At 40.4% G+C, this 17,169-nt stretch overlaps 1 protein-coding gene across 6 annotated transcripts in view; it reads left to right on the forward strand.

Moving 5' to 3' along the window:
• Positions 1-17,169, forward strand: part of Sncaip (synuclein alpha interacting protein) — a 152,294-nt gene that overhangs the window by 106,758 nt on the left and 28,367 nt on the right. For all 6 annotated transcript variants that reach the window (XM_090340070.1, XM_090340068.1, XM_090340069.1 and 3 more), the window contains 3 exons: positions 2,271-3,130; positions 5,430-5,609; positions 16,248-16,361. In XM_090340070.1, coding sequence (XP_090196196.1) covers positions 2,271-3,130; positions 5,430-5,609; positions 16,248-16,361 — 1,154 coding nt within the window. The remainder of the gene's footprint in view (positions 1-2,270; positions 3,131-5,429; positions 5,610-16,247; positions 16,362-17,169) is intronic.

The following is a 17,169-nucleotide window of genomic DNA, read 5'->3' on the forward strand; positions in this document are numbered from 1 at the left end:
ATCAGTACAATGCACTCCTTGTAATGACCCACTAAGTCATGTGGCTTGAATATTTTAAATTAATTCAGAGATGCACATTTTTTAGACTTGCTAAAAAAAATCAGCGTAATTGGTCAAATATTAGCAAACTGTATTTACAGTAAATATGTATCAGAAATATCTGTGACTATGTATTTTTCTGACACCATTAAAGATGCTCCAAAAGTGAATGAAAAAAATTGGTCATATATACATCTTCTAAACTCTATGTCCACTCCCTCTCTCTGCTGTTATATGTAAGTAAACATCTAGGATTTTTTTTTGGTTTGGGGGTTGTTTATTTTTTTCTGGTACTGGGTCTTGGACTCATATTTTTGCACATGGCTGGCACTCTGCCTGTTGAACAGGAACTCTACTTTCAGCTTTCTAGTGGTTCTTAGAGACTTTCCTGCTTGGGCTGGCTTCAAACCTCGATCCTCAGATCTCAGCCTCCTGAGTAGGTAGGATTACAAGCATGAGCCAGATTCCCTGGCTAATCATCTGTTCCTAAGGAAAAGAGAATATCTTTGCAGAAATTTCTGGCAGACATTAATTTTTCATTGCTTTCCATTTTAGAGAGAAAAGAACATATGAAAGATAGAACACATAAATTTATAAGGGACCAACTGGAATTAGTCTTTGCCCTGTATAATTACATTTCATACATAACTAACTCTGATCTTCTCTGGTGATTATCACTCCTCTAAATTTATTAGCCAGACTTTTGTCCCCAGTCAGATTAAGCTGTAAATCCCTCAGAGAGATTCACTTTAGGCATTTTAAAAGTTTTAATGAGTTGTGCAAACTGAGATTCAAGTTTGTCACTGGATATATAAATTGTCTGCTGGGAACCATGCCTTGCGTACCACTACATATACCAGCCAATAAGAGTAGTGCAGCAGCCTAAAGCCATCTAGAAAGGGCCATCCTCTTCCTGGCTTCTTCTGGGCAGGTCTTACTGGAGAGGAAGCAGCCCTCCCTCCCAGAAGGCCCTCCTGAAAATGAATGCCAGCTTCTTGTCCATTTAGAAGATAAAATCACAATTAGGTCACATTCAGGCCCAGGACACTTACTCTCACCCCTTTCTCTTGGTTCTAGAGTTGAGCAGTCCTAAGGACAGATCCCAAGGACAAGAAGAATTAACACCTCAATTTAAGGAACTTTAATAAGGAAGCTTGCAGGTGCCCTAGCTAGGGACCATGGTAAAATTTCCATATCTGAGTATGCACTCTTGTCCCTGGTGTTTGCTCTTCTAGGTGGTCCTGATAGCAAAGACCACACGTGGATGCTTCTATAGCCTTCCTGCCTGCTTATGTTCTAGAGAGGCAGATGGTTGGTCCCTAGGTGGAGGGAATGCCCTGAAACCTCACCTCTTTGATGGGGGGGAGGTATAATTGAATGAAGGACACAAAGAATGGGAATTGTACATGAGAATCTGCTGTGTCCTGTGTCAGGAATACCTTAAGATGCCCCAGCCCGAAGTTTGAGTAGTGTTTAATCCTGGATGGGTTAACTTAACCATGCCTCATCTCCATGGTTCAACCAGTTTCTGACCACCTCATTCCTTTCTGTTTTTCCTTAACCACCTAAAGGAAAACTAGTGAGTCACTCATGGTGTACAGTTTGAGTTTATGCAAGATTGGATTACTTAGTCTTTCTTTATATGAGACCTCTTAAACCTAAGAGCTGTGGGTATGCATATTCCTAACTTCCTTTGGAAGCTTACTTAACACAATCTAATCCTGTTTTTCAGGGTAATGGCAAATGTTTAAATATTTCCAGGACTACAGTGAAAAAACTTAATTAACTGTCTGTATTGGGGTTTTTTGGTTGTTGTTTGTTTTACTGGTATGAGGGTTTGAATTCAAGTCCTTATCTCATTGGCTGATGCTCTTCCATTTGAACCATGCTTCCAGCCTGGTTTTATGGTGATTATTTTAGAGATGGAGTTTTGCAGACTTTCCTGCTTTGAACCATGATTCTCCAGATGTCAGTTTCCTCCAGAGAAGCTGGGTTACAGGTCTGAGCCTTCAGCACCTGGCTTGAGTTTCTTTTCTTTAGCTTTCTGTTCTTACCATCATTCTACTTTTATTATCCACTGTTTCCAATGGTAAGTACAAATCATTTGTTCTATGGACATGTGTTCTCTTCTTATTGTCCTCTTAATCTGAGTGTAATTTGAATGCACCACACCTGCGTGGACAGTCAAACAGGTGTAATAATCTCCTTTAACATTCTTTGTTTTTAAACAGTGTCTAGCTCTGGTTGGAATTGTGGTGTCTCGACTCTCATTACAAATACACAAAAACCCACGGGCATCGCTGATGTCTACAGTAAATTCCGCCCTGTGAAGCGGGTTTCCCCACTCAAACATCAACCGGAGACCCTGGAGAACAATGAAAATGATGACCAAAAGAATCCCAAAGTAGACTACCAGAAAGGGGGTGAAGTTGACCAGCCCAACCAGCTCAGCCTTGAGGATGGAGGCAGAGGTTTGCCAGGCAAAAGTACTGAGCCCAGCAGTGCCCTGGGCGAGCTTGAGCATTATGACCTGGACATGGACGAGATTCTGGATGTGCCTTACATTAAATCTACTCAGCAGCTGGCCCCGTTTACCAAGGTGACTTCAGATAAAAGAATCCTGGGCTTATGTACAACCATCAATGGTCTTTCTGGCAAAGCCTGCTCTACAGGAAACAGTGAGAACTCACCAGCCAACATGACACCATTCTGTGTCCTTTCTCCTGTGAAAAGCCCTCACTTGAGAAAAGCATCTGCTGTGCTCTTAGAGAAACATAAGGCTTCCACTGAAGAATCTGACAGCTCACCTCCTCTGCTTAAATGTGGCTCTGCATATGAGCCAGAAAGCCAGAGCCAAGACTTCTTAAACAAGTCCTTCAGTGACCCACAGGGGCGAAAAATGGAAAAGACAATGCCAGACTGCCACCTCAGGTCTTTTCACTTGTCGTCCTCAACAACAGAACCCAAACTAGAAGATCAAGTCAATGGTATGGCCTGGCCCAGCTCCCAAGGCTCTGATGAGAAGATGGAGTATTTAAAAAAAGCCAAAAGCATCCTGAACATTGTTAAAGAAGGACAGATATCGCTCCTGGTGAGTATAATGTAATCATACACACACACACACACACACACACACACACACACACACACACACGCACACAGAGTCTAGTCTGGGATCTACCTTTATAACAGCATAGCAATTTTTTGTTAAACTCATGATTTTAATTGGGAACTTCTGATGGTGTTGGTGGTGTTGTTGTTGTTTGTGTCATGAGTCTTGAGCCCTGCCTTGACTTTTTCTCTCAAGGCTTGCATTCTGTCACTTGAGCCATTCCTATACGTGTGGCTTTTTGCTGGTTAACCAGAGAAATGTCTCACAGACTTTTGTGCCCAGGTTAGGTTTGAATCTTAAACCTCAAATCACGTTTAGCTTTTGAGGTTTTGGTTGTGTTTGATTTCTTTTTGTGCCCGTCCTGGGATTTGAACTCAAGGTCTAGGTACTGTCTCTGAGCCTTCCCTTGTCCCCCTTCTTTGTATCAAGGTTAGCACTCTACTACTTAAGTCAGAGCTCCAGTTCCAGCTTTTGGGGGGATTAGATGGAGATAAGAGTCTCACAGACTTTCCTCCCTGGACTGGCTTCAAACTACAATTCTCAGATCTCAGCTTCCTGAGTAGCTAACATTACAGGTATGAGCCACGGGTACTAGGCTTACATTTGAATTCTAAAATAAAAATTTCAGAAGCCAGGGAAAACAAATGAAGCCGTGTTCTTTCATTTTAACTCCGTGTGCATTCAGCTAGAATAAAGACATTTAATCTAAAAAAGAACTAATAGAGCCCAACAATTATTTTAAACTTGAATTTTAATATCGTTTTTGTCCTCTCTCTGCAAATGGTTCCCGGTGCCCTTGCTCAGTCACTTGAGTTCACTGCTGATGGTAGCCCTGCCAGCTATGTGAACAGAGAGTCTCTGTTTTGTCCTGATCATTATGCAGAAGAGTTAGAGCAGGCTGTTTGAAAAACATTTACAGATAGAAGCTTACCCTGGAGCTTGCTTGGCCTCTGACCCCATGAAGTTTTTACTTAGTTCCAGCTCTGCATGTCTAGGGAGCATGGAGTATTTCCAAAGACTCCAGACACGGAGTAACATGATGTAAGGAAAGTGTGTTCTGCTTAGGCTCAGAGAGAACTCAACTGAAATAGCACTCCATCTGCCTGCATTGTTCTTTTCTGGCTTCCAGCCGTGGATCAAACAGTAGCCAGCCCGGGCTCAAACGACGATGCTAATTAAATCTCATTCAAGAAAATCACTGCATCTTGGTAATGTGATTCTACTTAGTGAAAAGCCATGTATGAAGTACAATGTGCTTGGTCTATGACCACAAATATTATTTAATAGGACAATATGATTGAATTTGGTTTTTCTTCCCCCCCCCCGAAAGTATCTTTTCCATTTTTCCTGGCACTTTCCTCTAATTCACTTTGATTTATTCTGTTCTTTTTTTCCTTCTTGGTTGAATTCAGGAATGCTAGTCAAGTACTCTTCTACTTAAGCCTCCAGCTTTTTCTGTTAAGGCTATTTTTTAAGATAGGGTCACATTTTGTGCTGAGAATAACCTGGACCACCTGTAGCTGGAACAATGGTTTTAGTTGTTTTTTTTTTCTGTTGGATGAAGTGTCAAAAACCCTGCCCCTTCCCCCAGGCTTTTCCCTTCCCATCAGTCCTTCAGATCCCAGCCTCTCAAGTAGCCAGGATTATAGAATGAGCTACCACTGCTCAGATTTTTCCTTCCTCTTAATTTGGCCCATTTTTTCATATTTCCCCAATGCTAACTTCACTCAATTCCCCTAGCTGTCCGAGTCAACCACTTTAGACACAAGGGGCTCCATTTGTGAGAAAACCAAAGGCCAAGCGGCCTCCTGGTGCCCCTCAGTTATCTCAGTAGCTGCTCTGCGTGCACTGACAGCAGGCATCACCATCAAGTTTAAGGTCAAAGCCAGTTGTCCACCATTCAGTGCAAACAAGTTGCTCATTACAGATCTGCAGCAGGGAATAAAACAGCTCCATCTCTCATGGGCTTGACAGTCAGTGGGGGCCACAGACAAAGAAGCTGCCAGGTCACTGCAGTTGTTTAGAAAGTCCATTTGAAGCTCCCACATCAGCCTTAGCCCCGTTGCTCTATCTTAAAAGGAAGCTCTGTCTTTTGAGAACGCCTGTTCTGAAGTCTGTCATAACAGAGAATTATAGCCAAGGACACTAATTTTCTGCATCTTCATATTGCCACCATCTGTAAACCCATTTCTTCTGTGCAGATCCAAGAACAAAATCTCTCCTGTGTCTAATTTTCCTTTTCTTGATTTAAGTTTCCTAATCTTTCTGTTGGTTACAGCCACACCTAGCTGCAGACAATCTAGACAAAATTCACGATGAAAATGGCAACAATCTGCTCCACATCGCCGCGTGGCAGGGACACGCCGAGTGTCTGCAGCACCTCACCTCTCTGATGGGAGAAGACTGCCTCAGTGAGCGTAATGTGGACAAGCTGACGCCCGCAGGCCTGGCCATTAAGGTGACTGACTGCTTGGGGCCAAGCACAACTAGAAAGTTGGCTTTCTAGCCTGGTTTCTAGTTTTGGGGGAGATTTTGATGCTGCTGCTTAAGATCTCTTTGCTAAGAGCTGTTATTAGTCACGGCAATTGCAATTTAGATTCAGAAACACACCTGGATCGATTAGTTTGTCTCCTAGAGTTTGCTTGACAATAACAAGTGAAGGAATGGTGTGTTTTAAGGGATAAGAGTACCCAGAAGTATGCCTGTTAATGAAATGAGCGTTTATTGGGTCAGATCTAAAGTTTAAATAGCCTTAGTATCAAGACTTGTTCAGATTATTAGTCTGGATTTTGTATTTAGCTCTTGGAAAGCACAATATACTAGCTGTCAAAAACCACAATTTAATGCCATCTTGGATAGAGTTCAAACATAGCATGGTACGAGAAAACAGACTTTTATAGCACTACAGTAAAAGACAGTATACCACTAGAAGATAATAAACGAAAACTAGTTGTAAGACTTTTAGCAAATAAATGTAGAATTCAATCATATTTACTAAAAAGCCAGAGTGAAGGTCAGAGAAAGATACTACAACTTGCATTTTATATGTATTTTGCTTTACATATTGTGTCTTCTAAAAATTATATAATCATATTTTAATGAATGGAATTATATTGCTACTAGAATATCAAAGGGAACTTCCTAGCTAAAGGGAACTATTGTGAATTCATTAAAGAACCAGTTAGCCAAATGAGGTGTCTGTGCCTGTAATACCAGCACTTGGTAGATAGAAATAGGATGTTTGAGAGTTCAAGGCCAATTTGGGCTACATAGGAAGTTCCATCCCTATTCTGGCTACACATAAGATTGTCTCAAAAAATTAATAATTTCTGGTCTGCTCTTAATATACCTTCTCAACAAAACCAAGTTTTTATAACTTTATAAAGTTTTGTATGTTTAAAATATTTTCTATTTTATTTAACTTTGCTCAGTTGTAAAGTATGACTTCAAACATAACATAGAAATTACTATTATATTTTTTGCCAGTCCTGGCTTGAACTCAGGGCCTGAGCACTGTCCTTGAGCTTTCTCAAGGCTAGAGCTCTACCACTTGAGCCACAGCACCACTTCCAGCTTTTTCTATATAATGTGGAAACCAGGGCTTTCGTACATGCTAGGCAAGCACTCTACCACGAGGCCAAACTCTGGGCCCTGAAATTATTTTTTATATAAAGCAAGAAATCTGAGCTGCCAGTAGCTCATCTCGATAATACTAGCACCTCGGGAGTCTGAGACCTGAGGATCTCTGTTTCAAAGCCAGCCTGAGCAGAAAAGTCCTTGAAACGCCTTCAGTCAACTAACAAAAAGACTGGAAGCATGGCATAACTGGTAGGATCTCAGTCTTGAGCAAAAAAGGGAAATGAACCTGAGTACCAGTACACAAAAATAGTATAAAGAAAATGAGAAATCCATGTGTATGTAGGTTTCATCTTCCTTTGGTTATTGTCCTGTCAAATTCAAAGCTGAGCTGCAGAAGCCATGGTAGAGGAAAGAAAAATGAAATGTGAACAGTGAGTCTGGAATCTTCCAACAGCTGTGTTAGTTGCTGGCAAATTGTTTTGCTCTTGCCACTCCTGGGCTTGAGCTCAGGGTCTGAGCACTGTCCTTGGACTTTTCTCAAGGCTAGAGCTCTACTAATTGAGCCTCAGCACCACTTCCAGCTTTTTTCTATATATGTAGTACCAAGGAATCGAAACCGGGTCTTCTGGCACGGTAGGCAAGCACTCTACCACTAGGCCCAAAATCCCAACCCCAGTTGCTGGCAGTTTGAATAAAAGATAGTACCTAGTGTTTTCTTTTTTCTGTTTTTGCTGGTCCTGGGGTTTGAACTCTGAGTCTTGGTGCTGCCTTGAGCTTCATTTGCTCAAAACTAGTGATCTACCACTTGATCCATAGCTCCATTTCCTGGCATTTTTTGATAATTTATTGGAGATAACAGTCTTGCAGACTTTCCTGCCTGGGCTCGTTTTGAACTGCAGTCCACAGATCTTAGCCTCCTGAGTAGTTAGGATTACAGGTATGAGTCACAGGCTCCTGGTACCTTTTTTCTGTTTTAGTACCTTTTTTCTGTTTTTTGGTCATGGGTCTTAAACTCTGGGCTCTGGGGCCTGGGTGCTGGGGCCTTGAGCATTTCAGCTCAAGGCTAGCACTCTACCACTTGAGCCACCATACCACTTCCAGTTTTCTGGTAATTAATTGGAGATAAAAGTCTCACAGACATTCGTGCCCCAGCTAGCTTTGAACCTCAGTCCTCAGATCTCAGCCTCCTGAGTAGCTACGATTACAGGCATGAGACACCAGCAGCCAGCTCATAGTGCCTATTCTTAAAAACCTGATAGCCTGGCATGTGAGCTTTCAGAGTTCTGGTGCCAGATGGTCAGGTCAGGATGTGGCTCTGTGCTAAAATCCTTTAGGAGCCCAGGGACTGGGTTGGATATGGGCATCCACCATGACAGCAATTCTTACAATACTAATTTGCCATCCTGTTTTGCAGTTCATAAAATACAGCCCTCATTTTCCTGATTAATGGTAGATTATTAAATATTCCCCAACTTCATAATTGGTTGAAAAGACATTGGTTCTTTTCCTTCATACTAGTACTGGGGCTTGAACTCAGACCCTGAGTGCTGTCCTTAGCTTTTTTTTTTCTCAAGGGTTTCACTCTAACATTGAGCCACAACCTCATTTCTAGTTTTGTGCTCATTTGTTGAAAATAGGAACCTCAAAGACTTTCCTGCCTTGGCTGGCTTCAAACACTAATCCTCACATCTCAGCTTCCTGAGTAGCTAGGAGTTCAAGCTTGGCCACTAGTATCCAGTATTTGCTTCTTAATTTATAATTTATAAACTGTAGTGATTGCATTCATGGATCTAAAAAAATCTCTTAATAGGAATGTACATAAGAAACTTAGTGAACATTAAGCCAGACCCCAATGAAAACTCCTTTTACTGCTTCCAGGTTCTGTAGTTACCAGTGTACTGCCATCAGAAAGCAGTCTCAAAAGTTAAACACCCTTCTTTTGGTTTTAGTTTACTTGAATGAAAAGCACTTATCAAACCCATAAAACTCAAGAGCTCATACAGATTTAGCTCTGGACAATGATTTGACAAGTAGAAATCATCTTCTGTTGTGATACCTAATGGAGAATTTGTAAAAAGCAGTAAGCACAAATATAACAAGTCCCACCTCTTTCCAAATGTGTCCTGACACATTCCCTTTCTCAGTCCATTTGCTGCACTGGTGACACTGAGTGGGCTTTAAGAAGTCATGTTAGGACTTCAGTTGATGTGCCAAACCCAGCAGATCATGTTTCACTTTGGTTAAACAGTTCCCAGAGCTCTGCTGTCATTAAAGACTAGCACATTTGACTCAAACAGGCAGAAGATTTGGAAACTTATGACTTGGATGACATGAAACAGAGGGCTAGATAAGTTATCAAATACAGAGATTACATAAGAAAATGAGAGATTCCCTCCCCCGTGCTTTAACTGCTCCCCACAATGCATTGGGGTAGTTAGATGAGAAGTTATTAAGTGCATTCTGGGGAACCCAAGAGTGGCTACTTTGCAATGCTGGACAGTACCAGGCACCTTCTGAAAATGCTTAAGCAAAGCAAATGGAAAGGAAGATTTCTAAAGCTGTCTCTTATCTAAAATGGAACCAGCTGAAGAAATTATTTTTGGACCTAATGTGGAATAAAATAACTTTGGTTCTCTTTTCATATCTCACTCAGTCATTCTGATTAAACCCAAAGGCAGTGTGTTAGTCCAGAGATAGGATGACTTCAGATACTTACTGACATTGCTTGTTAATATGTACGTGAGTGAGCCTTGACCCAAGACTCGGGTAGGGTCGAGACTGTTTATGTTGATATTTATATTTATGGCAAGGGAAACTTGTTTCAAGCTCATAATAATGAGATATTTTCTTTTACTTTTGTGTGTGTGTGTGTGTGTGTGTGTGTGTGTGTGTGTGTTGGAGGCTTGAACTCTGGGCGTGGGCACTGTTCCTGAGCTATTTAGCTCAAGGCTACCAACCTAACACTTGAGCTACTTCTGGTTTTCTGGTGGTAAACTGGAGAGAAGAGTCTCATGGAATTTAGTGCCTGGGCTGGCTTTGAACCGAGATCCTCAGATCTCAGACTCCTGAGTAACTGGAATTACAGGTGTGAGCCACTGAACCCGGCTTCTTTTACCTTTTAAATGGCACTTTGTTTTAACTATTGCCTCCCCAACTAACTAGAACTAGTATTCCTTCTAAGAGCATTCCACTGTGCAAAAGCAAAGCACATTCTTGAAAAGGGCACAGGAAACATTCCTCAGGATAGTTTATATAAAATAATCTCAATAAATAAGCAGGATTGAAATACAAAGCTGTGTCTTTCAATAGAATGCAAATGGATATCAATAATCATTACTAATCAATAGTCATACAACATGGCCTCTTAATACAAACAGCAAATGTGATAAATATGTGAGATAGATGAGATTGCTGCATATAACAGCAAACTTTTTTTGTTTTGTGTTTTGTTTTGTTTTATTTTGATGCCTGTCCTGGGACTTGAACTTGGGGCCCAGGCACTCCTTGAGCTTTTTTGCTCAAGCCTAGCATTCTATCACTTGAGCCACAGATCCACTTCTGGCTTTTTTTCCCCGAAATTTATTGTAGATAAGAGCCTCTCTGGATTGTCTGCCCAAGCTGGCTTTGAACTGTGATCCTCAGATCTCAGCCTTCTGAGTAGCTACAATTACAGGTACAAGCCACCAATGTCAACCAAAACTCATTTTTCTGCTTCTTCTTTTATTTGCCAGTCCTAGGCCTTGAACTCAGAGCCTGAACACTGTCCTTAAGCTTCTCAAGGCTCCACCACTTGAGCCACAGCAACACTTCCAAAACTCATTTTTGTAAGAAGAAAATGTGGGATATTCAAAAGTGTGTATAATTGACACACAGTAATTATCAGAGAACCAATCAGAAAGGATATGAGGATGTATCTGAAGATGAAGGAAAATGAAAAACATTAATACTAATAGGTGCAGCTTAAACCCTGTTTAGAGGGAGGTTCACCTCAGGAAACTGGAAAAGAAAGAACAAACTAAATCCAAAGCAAGCAGAAAACAGAAAATAACAAGAAATTACAATGGAAATAAATGAGAAAGGGTAGAAAAGTATCAAAATATCAGCAAAATCAGATTTTTTTGAAAGTGAGTGGGCAAAGCCTCCTTAATTGAATTAGACTAATAAGCAGGGGAGGGAAAGAAAGGATGGAGAAGGAGGAGGAAGAGGACAAGAAAAGGAAAGAAAGAAGGAAGGAGGGAGAGCGGGAGGGAGGGAAGAAGGAAGGAAGAGGGGAGTGGAAAATGACTGGTTGTTGCACCCGAGATGTCAGAGCTGAGTAGAAAGAATTGGCTGTTAATCTTTGTCTAGTGACGGGACTCAGCTGATCAGTGACAACTCCATAGAGGAGGAGCCAAGAGGAGAAGGGACCTCAAACTTGCTGTGTTTCCCCGATTTCTTTCCACTGGTTAGCATCAACCAAACCCAGTTAGAAGGCAGAATAGACGGAGCCATGCCAAGCAGACCAGCTTCCCAGGGCAACTGTGCAGAGAAGGGAGACATTGCCACTCCTGATCATGCGTAAAGTGCTGAAAAATAGTTGTTAGGTGATTTTGTCCTGGTACATGCAAGTCTGAACTTACACCAACACATAAAGTCATATGATGTGTTGTCATTTTGTGTGAATTTGCCAGCACTAGGGCTTGAGCTCACAGCTTGGGTGCTGTTCCTTGGCTTTTTCACTAAAGGCCATCATTCTACCACTTGAATAGTGACTCCATTTCCACCTTTTAGCTCATTAATTGTAGATAGGAAAATCTTGTGGACTTTTCTATTTTACTCAAGGGTAGCACTCTACCACTTCCAACTTTTTCTGAGTAGCTTATTGGAGATAAAAGTCTCATAGACTTTTCTGCATGGGGTGGCTTCAAACGATGATCCTCAGGTCTCAGCCTCCTGTGTAGCTAGGATTACAGGTATGAGCCAGCAGTGCTCAGGAAGGTAAAGTAACTTGTACACGGTCTTGTTAACTGGATACGGGACTTAGCCATTTAATACTTTCCCCAGTCTCTCTGAGTCTTAGGCCTGAAACAATTTATGATATACATTCCTCTCATACTCCTCTGCAGATGGTGGTGAAAACTCCATAATATGTATAAATGTACTGACATTATCTGTTCACATTCTGCAAGTCTCAAAGTGCCTGAGAGTATAAGTCTAGGAATAGTTTTAAAATTGGAGAGATATTAAACTTTAAAATGACTAAAAATTATGTCTTGTTTTTATAAAAATTCCTTATAGAAGAGTCCAAGAAAATCCTCCTAATTTCTTTGGCTAATTGTACTTCAATGTCTTGCTTAATCTCACAATGAATAATTTGATTTCCTAAAAAGTTTACAACTTAAAAACTGAGGATGTAGTTCAGTGATAGAGTGCTTGCTTCACATTTATGAGGCCCTGAATTCAATCTTAGCAATAAACACACACACACACACACACACACACAAATACAACTTGTATCTGCACCTGTGTCTTACATCTGTAATCCTAGAGGCTCAGGAGGCTGAGATCTGAGGATTGAGGGTCTGAGCCAGCCTAGGCATAAAAGTCCACAAGATGCTTATCTCCAGTCAATCACAGAAAAAGCCAGAAATGGTATTGTGGACTCAAGTGGTACAGAGCTAACCTTGAGCATAGGGAGCTCAGGAACAATGCCCTGAGTTCAAGATCTAGGGATGGCAAAAAAAAAAAAAAAGCTGTGGGCATTTAACTTTCTGTATCAATAGTATCATTATCAATGACAGTCTTTTGAGAACAATGTTTCCCATTAAAATGTTTAATATTTTATAGATTAAGACATAGCTGGCTGCTTGATAAAAAATAAAAGTATTTCAAATATAAATCTGTAAAATTTTCATTGACAAATAGGAAGCTGCTGTATTTGGGGGTCAGATAAACAGTGGCTCTGTCTCATAAACTTTGAATCACAGCTACCTGTGCTGGTTTGGATACGGACGGGGTTGAATGCACACATTTCTCCCATGGAGATGTAGTCAGCCACTTTGGAAGCCAATGTGACAGCTTTTTATTGATTTTTTTAATTGTCGGGGTAATGTATAGAGGGGTTACAGTTACCTTCATCAGATAGTAGGTGCATTACTTCTCGTACATCGATACCCCTTCTTGTATTTCTGTCCTTATTTCCCTCCCCCTACCCCCTCTCAATCATCTTGTTCTCCCCCCTTCCCTTTCCTATTTCAAATAAACAAATAAACGTATATACAATATACCAGATAACAAAGTCAGATACAGTAACAATATGAGATTAACCAAAGGGCAATAGCATTTAAGAACAACAATCACTCAAGATAAAGCTCTTGTTTCCATATACAGGAGATCCTTTCATTTAGCCTCATCCTATATGATCTTATGTACATAGGTTTTGCAATATTATAATCATCTGCTAAGAGAGTCCAAGGTTTGTACTAATTATTACAAATGAGGGAAACCATTGAGCCTATGCTTCTTTGGGTCTGGCTTACTTCACTTAATATGATTTTTTCCAAGTCTTTCCATTACAAATGGGGCATTGTCATTCTTTCTGATGGCAGCACAGAATTCCATTGTGTATAAATAGCATATCTTGATCCAATCATCTACTGAGGGGCATCTGGGTTGGTTCCATAGCTTTGCTATGGTAAATAGTGCTACAATGAACATCATTATGCTAGTGGATTTAGTATGTCCTTGTTTCTGGATGATTGGGTAAATACCAAGAGGTGGAATTGCTGGGTCATAGGGGAGTTCTATGCTTAGTCTTTTGAGGAACTGCCATACTGCTTTCCATAGTGGTTAAACGAGTTTGCACTCCCACCAACAGTGTAGTAGTGATCCCTCATGGCCACATCCCTGCCAGCATCTGTTCTTATTAGATTTCTTGATCCTGGCCATTCTAACTGGAGTGAGGTGGAATCTCAAAGTTGTTTTGATTTGCAATTCTTTCATGGCCAGGGATGTCAAACATTTCTTCATGTGTCTATAGACCATTCTTATTTTCTCTTCAGAGAAGTCTCTCTTTAAATCTTTGGCCCTTCTTTTAAGGGGATGGTCATTTCTTTGGAGATTTGTTTTGGAGAGATTCAGTTTTTTCATCTGTAGATCTATTTTAGATCTGAGTCATTTGTCTATTTTATGGTTAGTGAAGATCTTCTCCCAGTCTGTAGGCTGTTTAGCTTGCTAGCTATGTCCTTTGCCATACAGAAGCTCTGCACTTTAATGCAGTCCCATTTGTCCAAACTTTCTTTAATGTGTTGTGTTTCTGGGTCTTTATTAAGAAAGCTTTGACCTGTGCCAAGGAGACCTAGTATATCACCTATTCCTTCTTGTAAAGTTTTCAGGGTATCTGCTTTTACCTCGAGGTCTTTGATCTATTTAGAATTAATTGTGGTGCAGGGTGACATGGAAGGATCCAACTTTAGTTTTCTGCAGGTACTTAACCAGTTCTGCCAGCACCACTTGTTAAAGAGGCTGTCTCTTTTCCAGTCTATTTTTTGGCTCCCTAATCAAAGATTAGGTTTGCGGGTTGATTTCTGGGTCTTCAGTTCTATTCCATTGGTCCTCAGGCCTATTCTTGTGCCAGTACCAAGCTGTTTTGGTTACTATAGCTCTGTAATAGAGTCTAAAGTTTGGTATTGATATTTCTCCTGCACTATTCCTTCTGTTAAGAATATTTTTTTTGCTATACGGGGTCTTTTATTATTCCCTATGAAATTTTGGATTGCTTCTTCTATTTCCTTAAAGAATGACATGGGTATATTGATGGGTATTGCATTGAATTTGTAGATAGCCCTTGGCACGGAAGGTTTTTCCACTTCCCCAGTTCTGCTTTAATTTCCTTTTTTAGGGTTTTAAGTTTTCATCCAAAATGTCCTTTACATTCTTAGTTAAGATAATTCCTAAGTACTTTGTTTCCTTTGAGGCTATTGCAAAAGGAGTTGCTTTCCTGATTGTTGCCTCACTCTTCTCTTGTTGGCATACAGGAAAGCAGTTGATATTTGAGGGTTAATTTTATACCCTGCTACCTTGCCAACGTTTTGAATCAACTCAAGCAACTTGAAAGTGGAGTCTATAGGGTTCTTTAAATACAGAATCATGTCATCTGCAAAGAGGGAAAGTTTCAATCCCTGTTTCCCTATTTGGATCCACTTTATGCTTGCTTCTTGCCTTATTGCTCTGGCTAGGAATTCTAATACTATGTTAAAGAGGAGTAGAGAGAGTGGACATCCTTGTCTCATTCCTGATTTTAGAGGAAATGGCTTTAGTTTGTCACCATTAAGTATAATGCTAGCTCTAGTTTTGTCATACATAGCCTTTATTATACTGAGAAATGTTCCATGGATTCTTAGTTTCTCCAGAGCTTTTAGCATAAAGGGGTGTTGGGACAGCTTTTTATAAAGTCCAATATGCACATACCATGTAGCCCAGAAATTCCAGCTCTGGGGTTTTGATCAAGAGAACTGAAAATACAAATTTGCAACGAATTCATAACAACCTTAGTTCATAATATTCCCCAAATGAAAACAACCCAAATGTCTATCAGTAGGTTATCAGCAGTAGGATAAATGAATTGTGACAAAGTGCTTCTCAGCATTAAAAGGAGGTAAGCAACTGATCCAAGCAGTAGCTTGGCTGAACCTCTATAGTATTGTGTTTCTTCTATACAAAAGAGCATACCTAATCTACCATAGCTGCCTGAAGCAAAGATGAGAAGAATGACTGCTACACAACTTTTGGGAGTGGGAAAAAGTCTTAATTAGGGTATAGTTACAAGAGTGTCACAAATGAAATATTAGACACTGTGCAAATAATACATTTACTTATTTATTTATTTTTACATTCAAGGGATTGAATCCAGTGTCTTATGCATGCTAGGCAGGCAGTCTAACCCTGAACTACACCCTACCACGACAGAGTGATTTTTAAAATAATATACCGAATTAAAATTATTGAATTATTTAAAGACTGGCTGCTAATGACTCACACCTGTAATCCTAGCTTCACCACCTAGGAGATAGAGACTGAAAGGTTTGTAGTTCAAGTCCAACCCAAACAATCCCACTTTAACAAGGAAGGAAGAAAAAGCAAGGAATAGTGATGCATTTTATAGTCAAAAGCCTAAAATAAGAGGATTGCAGTTCAGGGACAAAGCAGGACCTCATCTCAAAAATATCCAGAACCCCAAAAGCTCCATATGGCTCAAATGATAGGAGGTCTGCCTAGTAAGCACAAAGCTCTGAGTTCAAACTCCAATGCTGACAACACAAATTGTAAAAGTGCATTTAACTTAAAATTCTGCAATAGATTTTGAGCCAGAACTACAGGTCATGAATATTACATGTGCTTTATTTATGTGGTAAATAAGCTAATCCAGATATAAAAGCCAAAATTCATATCTTTCCTTGGTAAAATTTTCATCTGAAGATATTTTTAAACCTAAAATTTACATTGGGTTTCTTTATCTTTTTTCTTTTTTGAATTCTAGAATGGTCAGCTGGAGTGTGTACGCTGGATGGTGAGTGAGACAGAAGCCATCGCAGAATTAAGTTGTTCCAAGGACTTTCCAAGCCTTATTCATTATGCTGGTTGCCATGGCCAGGTATGGAATGTTTAACTACCTTCTTATGTGTGCTGTGCAATCTATTTCATTTTTTATTATTTGTTGACCAAAATTGAAACATAAGAAACTCCCAAAAATATATCCAATGGCTCACATGTGCGTTTCTAGCTACTCAGAAGGCTGAGACATGGAGGATCATGGTTCAAAGCTAGCCTGGGCAGACAAGTCTTCAAGATTTTTTTTTATCTCCAATTGACTGGCAGAAAGCTAAAGTAGAAGTATGGCTTAACAGGTAAAGTGCCATTGGTAAGTTAGCAAGCTGAGAGAAGATAGGTAGGTAGATAGGCAGGCAGGTAGGTAGATACACACACACACACACACACACACACACACACACACACACCTTGAGCACTTGAGCAACAAAACTCAGGCCTGTGCCCGGGCCCTGAATTCAAGCCCCAGGACTGGCATAAATAAATAGGCAAAAAATAAATAAATAACTAAATAACCACTATTTCTTTACTTTTCTTTTCGTCGGCCATGGACTTGAACTCTGGGCTTGGGTGTTGTCCCTCAGCTCTTCAGCTCAAGGTTATCGACCTACCCCTTGACCCACTGCACCACTTCCCATTTTCTGGTGATTGATTAGAGATAAGAGCCTCACAGATTTTCGTGCCTGGGCTGGCTTTGAACTGTGATCCTCAGATCTCAACCTCCTGAGTAGCTGGAATTACAGGTATGAGCCATCAGTATCCACCCTGAAGACTTTTTGTTTGTTTGGTTGGTTTGGTTTTATGATTTTATCTAGTGGTAAGTACCTTGTGAAATTCAGAGTGCCTCACATCAC

Source organism: Megascapheus bottae, chromosome 10, assembly GCF_031878675.1.
Source record: "Megascapheus bottae isolate mThoBot1 chromosome 10, mThoBot2.hap1, whole genome shotgun sequence".
NCBI classification, from domain to species: Eukaryota; Metazoa; Chordata; class Mammalia; order Rodentia; family Geomyidae; genus Megascapheus; species Megascapheus bottae.